Raw genomic sequence first — 11,602 nt, forward strand, 5'->3', positions numbered from 1 at the left:
CAGAACCCAATTCTCCCACCATAGCAGGTCCTGGACACACCATCACACTGGAAAAGCAAGATTCAGATATAGCATCACTTCTCATGATGATGATACAGGCCTTTAAGACATAAATAAGCCGGGCGGTGGTGGGGCACGCCTTTAATCCCAGCACTTGGGAGGCAGAGGCAGGCGCATTTCTGAGTTCGAGGCCAGCCTGGTCTACAGAGTGAGTTCTAGGACAGCCAAGGCTACACAGAGAAACCCTGTCTCAAAAAAAAACAAAAAACAAAAACAAAAGAAAGACATAAATAGCACCCTCAAAGAAATACAGAAGAACACAGGTAAACAGCTAGAAGCCCTTGAAGAGGAAATACAAAAATCCATTAAAGAGCTACAGGAAAACACAATCAAACAGGAGAAGGAAATGAGCAAAACTATCCAGAGTCTAAAAATGGAAATAGAAATAATAAAGAAATCAGAAAGAGAGACAACCCTGGAGATACAAAACCTAGGAAAGAAATCAGGAGTCATAGATGCAAGCATCACCAACAGAATACAAGAGATAGAAGACAGAATCTCAGGGGCAGAAGATACCATAGAAAACATTGACACAACAGTCAAACAAAATGCAAAAAGCAAAAAGCTCCTAACCAGAACATACATGAAATCCAGGACACAATGAGAAGACCAAACCTAAGGATAATAGGTATAGAAGAGAGTGAAGACTCCCAATGTAATGGGCCAGTAAATATCTTCAACAAAATTATAGAAGAAAACTTCCCTAACCTAAAGAAAGAGATGCCCATGAACATACAAGAAGCCTACAGAACTCAAAATACACTGGACCAGAAAACAAATTCCTTCTATCACATAATAACCAAAACACCAAATGCACTAAACAAAGAAAGAATTTTAAAAGCAGTAAGGGAAAAGGGTCAAGTAACATATAAAGGTAGGCCTATCAGAATTACGGTAGACTTCTCACCAGAGACTATGAAAGGTAGAAAATCCTGGGCAGATGTCATACAGATCCTACGAGAAAACAAATGCCAACCCAGACTATTATAACCAACAAAAATCTCAATTACTATAGATGGAGAAAATAAGATATTCCATGACAAAACCAAATTTACACAATATCTTTCCACAAATCCAGCCCTACAAAGGATAATAAATGGAAAACACCAACATAAGGAAAGAAACTACACCCTAGAAGAAGCAAGAAAGTAATCTTTCAACAAATCCACACAAACTAATTCCACCTCTTACAACAAAAACAACAGAAAATAACAATTACTTTTTCTTAATATCTTAATATGAAAATTAATATTACCAACATATCCTAATTGATTGAAATCCAAAAATATGAGGAATTAGAAATTTGGTGATTATCAGCCAATGTTCTCTCTAATTTGGTAATTGGAGAAATAGGTCCAATATTGTACAATCCATATACACTTTCAGCTTGTTTGTTTGTGACAGTGTCTGGCTGTGTACAACATAAGGGTCTTGAAATCTTGCTTCTCCTATCTCAGCCTCTCTATTAGTAGGATTGCTTATTTCGTGTTTTACACTATACTATAGTTTTCAGAACAGCTTACATATTTCAAAAGTATTTATATACCCAAAAGAAATGTAGACAAATTGGGAGGGGGCTTGTAAGAGAACAACAAAGAGTGAGACTGAATGCTTTGCTTGACATTTGTAACTCTTGTATCAAGTTTGAAGAAGAGAACTTTATGAGTTACTCTTTCTCTGAGATGAATGCTTTTCCAAATTATCATAGCCAAGGAACCAAATTCTTACCTCACCTAATGCCTTTGCCACCCTCCAAGTAGAACCATTGTTCATTGAAACAATGAACATCTCTTTCCTTAGGTTAGGAAAGTTTTCTTCTATAATTTTGTTGGATATTTACTGGCCCTTTAAGTTGGGAATCTTTGCTTTCTTCTATACAGTTGGTGAATGACTTCATGAATGGACCATCTTAAACACACACCATTTCTTAAATGAATGTAACCTGTTCTCTGTGGGCTGAGAATGAAGACAATCACTCAAGTCAAATATCTGTATCCAAAAATCCTGCCTACAATTCATTTCTTGGCCCAGCAGAACTATCAACTCTCAGCTTAGCTACAATGGAGGTAAAATCCTTTGGTGATGTGAGGGTCATTGAAGTACAGCCTTACTACAATGAAATCCAATGTGTAAAAATTGTTCTTATTTTGGGCTTGTACCACAGTAAGAGCCAAGATTTTAAGCTCTACTAAATACAAAACAAACAAAAAGACTTTATATATTTATGTTCATTTAAGAAAATACTAGCAGTGATATATTATTTTGAAATATACAGTTAATATGTTTGCAGTTATTTAAAATTTATATTGAGAAAAACATATGTATTTTCAGTATTGCTGTAGACAAGCAAAACTACACCCTAGAAGAAGAAAGTAATCTTTCAACAAATCCACACAAACCTAATTCCACCTCTTACAACAAAAACAACAGGAAGTAACAATTACTTTTTCTTAATATCTTAATATGAAAATTAATATTAAAAACATATCCTAATTGATTGAAATCCAAAAATATGAGGAATTAGAAATTTATTGACTGTCATCCAATGGTCTCTCTAATTTGGTAACTGGAGAAATAGGTCCAATATTTACAATCCATATACACTTTCAGCTTGTTTGTTCGTGACAATGTCTTGCTGTGTACAACATAAGGGGCTTGAGATCTTGTTTCTCCTATCTCAGCCTCTCTATTAGCAGTATTGTTTATTTCATGTTTTTATACTATACTATGGTTTTCAGAACAGCTTACATATTTTAAAAGTATTTATATACCCAAAAGAAATGTAGAAAATTAAATTGGGAGGGGGTTTGTAAGAGAACAAAGAGTAAGACTGAATGCTTTGCTTGACATTTGTAACTCTTGTATCAAGTTACCACAGTAAGAGCCAAGATTTTAAGCTCTACTAAACATAAAACAAACAAAAACACCTTATTTATGTTCATTTAAGAAAATATTAGTAGTGAGGTTAATACGTTTGGAGTTATTTAAAATTTATATCAAGAAAAATGTATGTATTTTCAGTATTGCCGTAGACAAGCATCTACATATGACTGTTAAATTGATTGTTTTATATCAAACAATCCAATACTTTTATAATACTCATTTTTATTGTTATAAGATTTTATACATTTTAAAGAATATGATAAAAAAGATATTGTAGGTATTGAAGGGGGACTCTAGGAGGAGTTGGGGTACAAAAGGCAAACAAGAATGTGATTTAATTCTACTTACTTAAAATGTTTTTAAATGTTAACAAATTCAGATAAATTAAAATCATGCAACTTTTCTCATCATAATGCAATAAAAGTTTAAAAAAAACTAAAGGAAAAATTCCAATAAAGAAACAAAGAATTATAAAATAAATAAAAATATAAAAACAAATTATAAATGAAAGTAAATAAAAACATTTTTATTTGCAAGGCTCAGATTAGAAGACTGAGGCTCAATGATAGCCTGTCCTACATGGTGAATCAGAGCAATCAACTCCCATAAGCTGTCCTCTGACCTCCACAAATGTGCCATAGTACACGTGTGCACATATACACCCACAGAATAAATAAGTGTATTTTAATCTTTTAAACTTTCTCTAAACAACGTGAGAGAATTCACTGTCACTACACAGGCTTCAAAAATGTTACAAGTTCTTTAGAGAGAAAGAAGTAGCATAGGTAAGAAATCCAGATCTGTGTAAAGATGAATGTCAAAGAAGGAATACATCAAGGTAAATTTTTTAAAAATTCTTCAGTACAAGGATCAAACACAGGGCCTTAAGCATGCTAGGCAAGTACTCTAGCACTAATCTATACTCAGACCTTCACTTTTTTAAAACAAGGTCTCACTATGTAGCTCAGGCTGGCCTTGAATTCAAAATCCTGCCTCTACCTCCCAAGTCCTCCAATTATAGGCATGTGCCCCCCAAGCTAGCCTTCTTACCCTTATTCTTACTTAGTCTAAAATGTAATCTACGTAGTTTTACTGAGTGAGGGATAAGTGAATGTGAAGGCCTAGAACATTACTACATACCACTGGTAACCTGCCCATTTAGACTACACTAAGTTTGGGGTTTGTTTTTCCTTTAATAATAAATTAACCTAAGCTTGTTGCAGCTGTTTTACATTATAAACTTTAATTTCTACAAGAATCAAAACAAAATATTGTACAGCTATACAAAAGCAGTTTCTTCCTTTACATCCTTATTTAATAAGCACTTTTTTCCTTTGTCCTTTGAGACAGAATCCAACTACATAGCCCATGCCGTCCTCAAACTTGCATCTTTCAGCCTTAGTTTCCTGAATGCTAGGATTGAAAAGGACTGTATCACTATACCTAGTATTTTCTATTCTTTTTCTTCTTTTACTATTTCAATTTTCTGCTTAAAATAAAGATGTATACAATTTATTTGAAGCATACACAGTATCAAGATAATAAACATCACTGTGTTCTACTTCCGCATCTTGCTCCATTGGAAGGTTTTCAGGTGTAAGAACACAGATGGAGCTATCATATCTATGGTAACAATGCCTTCTTCTAGAATACCACTGAAGAACTTGCACCAAGCTGTTTTAAAGCTAACTTTATTTAATATGAATGCACATTTTTAAATAGAAACTTAAAATATAGTCTAAAAACTTTAAAAAGCAGTAATGCTTGCTCATATATTCAAGTATTATATAATTAATGTGTGATATACTTTTATACAACTAGCAATGCAGACTTGTTTATAGCTGCATTCTACAAATTAGTGTCTACAGTGTTATAAATGATTCATTGCTAAATGAAAATTTTCAACTCCTTATATTTTGATGGTACCAATGTCCTGCGTGCACTCTATTACTGACCTTAATGTAGTTATAAAATGTGTTACTATACCATGCCTACCCCACAGCATTATTATTTCCTATTATGGACATGGCTATACATCTTATTCTTGATCCAATGTCATGATAGTTCTAGACAGAACAGGGTAGTCTTAAAGTCACACTTTAAGCCAGGTGATGGTGGCTCATACCTTCAATTCAAATACTTAGGAGGCAGAGGCATGAGGATCTCTGAGTTCAAGGCCAGGTTGGTCTACACTTAGTACCAGGACAGCCAGGGCTAGAGAAACCTTGTCTCAAAAAAAAATCACATTTTAATGAATGAGACAAATATTAACTGCAAATATATGTACTTCTTGACATTTATTACCTTTCAAAAAGAAAGACTTGGCTGCTACTTACCTAAGTAAGGTCTGAGATACATAAAATTCATTGAAATCAAAAGTCCAAAAACTGGAATCCAAGGTGCTCTAACATGCCCAGAATCACAGGTGAGGATACCACAGCGTCTGCCACAACACCTGGAGTAAATGGGTCCCCCAGGATCCAGGGATACAGGAACACCCACGCAGCCAATGGCATGGATTCCTTCCAGTCTGAACTGGCACCTGGAGCAGACCCACTCTTGAAACACACAGAGGGAATACAACTCCCAGGTGCTCTGAAACGTCCAGGATCACAAACAAAGCTAGACTCCCTGGAGATCGGACACACTCAGGATCACAGTTGAGGCCACCATCATAACTGGGACCCCCCCACACAGGAACCAGGGAAACAAAAACCCCCACCCAGCCAAAAGTTATCAAAAAAGATAAGGAAAGACACTTCATACACATCAAAGGAAAAATCTACCAAGATGAACTCTCTGAATTCTATGCTCCAAATGCAAGGGCACCTACATTCATAAAAGAAACTTTACTAAAGCTCAAAGCACACATTGCACCTCACACAGTAATACTGGGAGACTTCAACACCCCATTCTCATCAATGGGCAGATCATCGAAACAGAAACTAAACAGAGACACAATGAAACTAAGAGAAGTTATGAACCAAATGGATTTAACAGATATTTAAAGAACATTTAGTTCTAAAACAAAAGAATATACCTTCTTCTCAGTACTTCACGGTACCTTCTCTAAAACTGACCATATAATTGGTCACAAAACAGGCATCAACCAATACAAGATGACTGAAATAATCCCATGTATCCTATCAGATCACCATGGATTAAGACTGGTCTTCAGTAACAACAAAAACAACAGAAAACCCACATATACATGCAAGCTGAATGATAACATGATCAAGGAAGAAATAAAGACATTGAAGACTTTTTAGAATTTAATGAAGATGAAGGCACAACATACCCAAACTTATGGGACACACTGAAAGCAGTGCTAAGAGGAAAACTCATAGTTCTAAGTGCCTCCAAAAAGAAATTGGAAACAGCATACACTAGCAGCTTGACAGCACATCTGAAAGTTCTAAAATAAGAAGACCCAGCTGTACCACTCCTGGACATATATCCAAAAGATGCTCCAACATATAACAAGGACACATGCTCCACTATGTTCATAGCAGCCTTATTTATAATAGCCAGGAGCTGGAAAGAACACAGATGTCCCTCAACAGAGGAATGGATACAGAAATGTACACTGATACATCTACACAATGTAGTACTCAGCTATTAAAAACAATGTCTTCATGAAATTCCTAGGCAAATGGATTGAACTAGAAAATAATCATCCTGAGTGAGGTAACCCAATCACAAAAGAACACACATGGAATGCACTCACTGATAAGTGGATATTAGCCCCAAAGCTCTGAATATCCAAGATACAATTCACAGACCACATGAAGCTCAAGAAGAAGGAAGACCAAAGTGTGGGTGCTTTGGTCCTTCTTAGAAGGGGGAACAAAATACTCACGGGAGGAAATATGGAGACAAGGTGTGGAGCAGAGAATGAAGCCAAGGCCATCCATTGACTGCACCACCTGGGGATCCATCCCATATATACAGTCACCAAACCCAGACACTATTGTGGATGCCAAGAAGTGCATGCTGACAGGAGCCTGATATAGCTGTCTCCTGAGAGGCTCTGCCAGAGCCTGACAAATACAGAGGCAGATGTTCGCAGGCAACCACTGGACTGAGCACAGGGTCCCCAATGGAGGAGGTTAGAGAAAGGACTGAAGGAACTGAAGGGGTTTGCAACCCCATAGGAAGAACAATAATATCTATCAGCCAGACCCCTCAGAGCTCCCAGGGACTAAACTACCAACCAAAGAGTACACGTGAAGGGATCCATGGCTCCAGCCGCATATGTAACAGAAGATGGCCTTTTTGTGCATCAATGGGAGGAGAGGCCCTTGGTCCTGTGAAGGCTTGATGCCCCAGTGTAAGGGAATAGGGGAATGCCAAGGTAGGAAGGCAGAAGTAGGTGGGTGAGTGGAGGAACACCCTCATAGAAGCAGGGGAAGGTGGGGATGAGATAGGAGGTTTCTGGGTGGGGGAAACTGGAAAAGGTGGTAACATTTAAAATGTAAATAAAGAAAATATCCAATAAAAAAAGTAGTTCAAAACTGAAAAGGCAGGTTCTCCTCCTGTCTCCACCATTAAATGAATAATAAATTCATAAAAACCACATAAAATAAGAAAGATACCTACATTTATTTGTTTTTTCTGCAGATCTAGCACAGGTTTCCTTGAGTAGATTACACCAATGTATTGTAGCATTATTCCTGGAGAAAAAAAAAAAAGTTTCCCTAAGTGTAATCTGATCTGAAAGCAAAATCATACAAGAAAGTTATGAGATATAGTTAAAATTTTAGAAAAATTTTTAAACATTAATTTTGTATACACTGTATATCACTCAGTACCAATCAACAATAGTAGAGACTGTACTACTGACAAATCACTTAACTGCTTTCCTCCTCTAAGGAAAAGGAACAGCTCCTTCCCATTCTCTAGCAAGTTAGTATTACTATGAATACCCTCTCAGCAAAAAAGTTCCAGATTTGTCTAGGAGAAATGATAAGAAGTGTACAGGGTTAAACTTTTCACTTACTAATTATTCCTAAGCTGTTCTTGATTCCGGTTCTAGTTTGAGTTCTATTGCTATGATATACCACGACTAGAAGCAACTAGAAGGACTTTGACCTCCAAGTCAATCACTGAGGGAAATCAGAGCAGGAACCCAAGCAAGTACAAAGGCAAGAAACATGGAGCAATGCTGGTTTACTAGCTTGCTCCTCATAGCTTGCTCCTTACTCAGCCTCCTTTAACAGCCAGACCACCTGCCCAAAATAGCACTGCCCATAGTGGCTAGGCCCTCCCACATCAATAATCAATCAAGAAAATGTACCAAACTTGCCCACAATTTAATCTGATAGAGGCTCCCTTATCCAAGATGACTCAAGCTTCTAACAGATGTTAAAAAGAAAGGAAGGAAGGAAAGAAGGGAAAGAAAAGAAAAAAGCACAAAGCCTAACCTTCAAAACCAAAAGGTTAATTTTCTCAGTAGGTATTGTGTAAATAAGAGCACCACAGAGTGCAAGCAGATTATGCTGCATGGCCAGCAGCAGAGATCAGGGGCAGCAGAACCTGGCATGTCCTTGGGCTCTCCCAGGTGCAACAAAACCTGTCTTTTGAAGGTGCTTGAACAAATACTTTCCAAAAACTTGTCATGAAAAGTAATTGAAACAAGCTACCAATAATAAGCCAATACTTTGCCAATAACAAGCATGTAGGTGGCTATAGTGAATGTTCAACTTTGGGAGCTGTGATTTTTAAAAAAACACTTTATTGTTGGGTGCAGCGCACATTCTGGAAGGTAAAATGAAGACTTGGTTAAGAAATCATGAACAGAAGCAAATGGTGAAAATTAGTATTTGATATTAATAAATAAGTTACATAGAAATAAAGTTAATTTTAAAAATCTGTAATAATTTACTAATATAAAGAACAATTTAGTTTAATTTTTCAACATTTAATTTTTTTAGAACAAATGAATTTATTACAGACCAAAAGGATTTTTTTTAAAAGGCATTTCAGAGGGAAAAGAAGTTCCAAATTGAGCTGACTCTTAAGTGCTGCTTCTAGGGAAACAATAATACAGGTAGACGGGCAATATGCCAAGGTAGTTAAGATACTAAGTTTTAAAGAATCTTTTTTGATTCCAGGAAATAATTCTTCCTGTCCCCTGACATTTTAGAAAGTGAAAAGTTATTCATCATTAGCCAGCTTGCTAAATCTAAAGAGGTAAAATGGGTATACTTTCTTTTTTTCCATAGCACAAATGCCATGACCTGATGGCTTAGTCCTGGAAACCTAATTGAAGTGGCAAAGGAATGAAGAAAGGACACACAGGCACATATATAAAAAAGCCAGCATCAGGTGAGCTGCACTCACTTTGATGGAGATTTACCATCTATGCAACAACTGTGCTGTACACAATAAATATTCATTTAACTATCTCATATTTTTATGATATAGAGATCATATATTTCATATATTTTGTATAATATGTAACATTTATATATAAATATTTATTACATAAGTATGTTTTTTAGTATACATTACATATAATTATAGTTATATCGTTATAAAATGTTATATTGTATATATGATAACATGAACTTATATAATAAACATAGTAAGTGTATGTACAACACACCAGGAGCTAGATAGTCTTGGTAGGAGGACTCTGTAGGGGAGCAGTCTCAGGTATTAATCACTCAGGAGGAAGAAGCTACAGTTACCAGTGTTTGAACCCACTGGTCAAACACTGATAAACATTCTCACTTGCATACAGTTAACATTCTCTCTTAGACCAGAGAAAAGCTTTGTTATCCCTCATGCCTCACACTGGGAAGGCTTCACCACTCTCAAGGGTCTAAAGCTTAGCTACATCAAACAATACACATTTACTCAGAGTGTCATCCACTCCCTGCACAACCACTCAGGGCTTTCTAGGCTCCCCACACACTAATACAGAAATTATTATTGCTATGATGCATAATACAAAAAAGTATTCAACAAGTAAAAACTATTTTAATAATAAATTTGGAAGTAAAATTACTACTTACTCCTTTATTAAATCTTTATTTTCTTGAATTTCTTCTTCTAATTTCAAGCTTACTTTTTCATTTTCAAACTAATTTATAAAATAGAATAAGTTAATTACATTTCAATTAAAAATGTGTGAGCATAGAGTATAGTCATTAAGCAATTTTTCTTTACTAGCATGTTATATAAATTCTATAACATTATTTTCTTTCTACATAAAAGGAAGATTTTTGTTCCAGCTTATGAATTGTCCATAAAAATATGAGTCTCCCTTGGGAGGTGGAGGCATGAACATCAGGAGTCTAGGGCCAGCCTGAGCTACACAAGACTAAACCCCATCTCAAGAAAAGGAAAAGGAGTACAAGATGGAGTACAAGTTAAGACATATGCTATCAAAAACACTGTCAATACGACAAAATGGCAACCAACAAATTGGGAAAAGATCTTTACCAATCCTATATCTGATAGAGGGCTAATATCCAATGTATACAAAGAACTCAAGAAGTTAGACTCCAGAGAACGAAATAACCCTATTAAAAAATGGGGTACAGAGCTGAAGAAAGCATTCTCAACTGAGGAATACTGAATGGCTGAGAAGTACCTAAAGAAATGTTCAACATCCTTAGTCATCAGAGAAATGCAAATCAAAACAACCCTGAGATTTCACCTCACACCAGTCAGAATGGCTAGGATAAAAAAAACTCAGGTGACAGCAGATCATGGAGAGGTTGTGGAGAAAGAGGAACACGTCTTCACTGCTGCTGGGATTGCAAGCTGGTACAACCACTCTGGAAATCAGTTTGGCAGTTCCTCCAGAAATTGGATCCAGCTATACCACTCCTGGGCATATACCCAGAAGATGCTCCAACATGTAATAAGGGCACATGCTCCACCATGTTCATAGCAGCCTTATTTATAATAGCCAGAAACTGGAAACAACCCAGATGTCCCTCAACAGAGGAATAGATACAGAAATTGTGATAAATCTACACAATGGAGTACTAGTCAGCTATTAAACACAATGAAATTATGAAATTCTTAGGGAAATGGATGGATCTGGAGAATATCATCCTGAGTGAGGTAACCCAATCACAAAAGAACACACATGGTATGCACTCTCTGATAAGTGGCTATTAGCCCAGAAGTTCAGAATATACGAAGTACAGTCCACAAACCACAAGAAACTCAAGAAGAAGGAAGACCAAAATGTGGACACTTCATTCCTTCTTAAAAGGGGGGAAAAATACCCATGGAAGGAGTTGCAGAGCTTAACTATGGAGCAGAGACTGAAGGAAGGGCACTCCAGCCTGATATAGCTGTCTCCTTAGAGGCTCTTACAGTACCCTACTAATAGAGAAGTAGAGGCTCACAGCCATTCATTGAACTGAGTACAGGGTCCCCAATGAATGAGTTAGAGAAAGAACCGAAGGAGCTGAAGGGTTTGTAGCCCCTTAGGACGAAGAACAATATGAACTAACTAGTACCCTCAGAGCTGCCAGGGACTAAAGTACCAACCAAGGAATACACATGGTGGGACTGATTGCTCAGGCAGCATGTGTATAGTAGAGGATGGCCAAGTCGGTCAACAATGCGAGGAGAGGCCCTTGGCCCTGCGAAGGTTCTGTGCCCCAGTGTAGGGGAATGCCAGGGCCAGTAAGCG

General features: G+C 36.7%; 1 protein-coding gene across 3 annotated transcripts in view; it reads right to left on the reverse strand.

Annotated features, from left to right (window-relative positions):
- The window catches only part of Sycp1 (synaptonemal complex protein 1), a 119,920-nt gene that overhangs the window by 102,675 nt on the left and 5,643 nt on the right, over positions 1–11,602 (reverse strand). For all 3 annotated transcript variants that reach the window (XM_031375008.1, XM_031375007.1, XM_031375006.1), the window contains 2 exons: positions 9,963–10,030; positions 7,543–7,616 (listed from right to left, as the gene is read on the reverse strand). In XM_031375008.1, the coding sequence (XP_031230868.1) occupies positions 7,543–7,616; positions 9,963–10,030 (142 nt within the window). The remainder of the gene's footprint in view (positions 1–7,542; positions 7,617–9,962; positions 10,031–11,602) is intronic.

The sequence above is a fragment of the Mastomys coucha genome, unplaced genomic scaffold, assembly GCF_008632895.1.
Source record: "Mastomys coucha isolate ucsf_1 unplaced genomic scaffold, UCSF_Mcou_1 pScaffold16, whole genome shotgun sequence".
Taxonomy (NCBI): domain Eukaryota; kingdom Metazoa; phylum Chordata; class Mammalia; order Rodentia; family Muridae; genus Mastomys; species Mastomys coucha.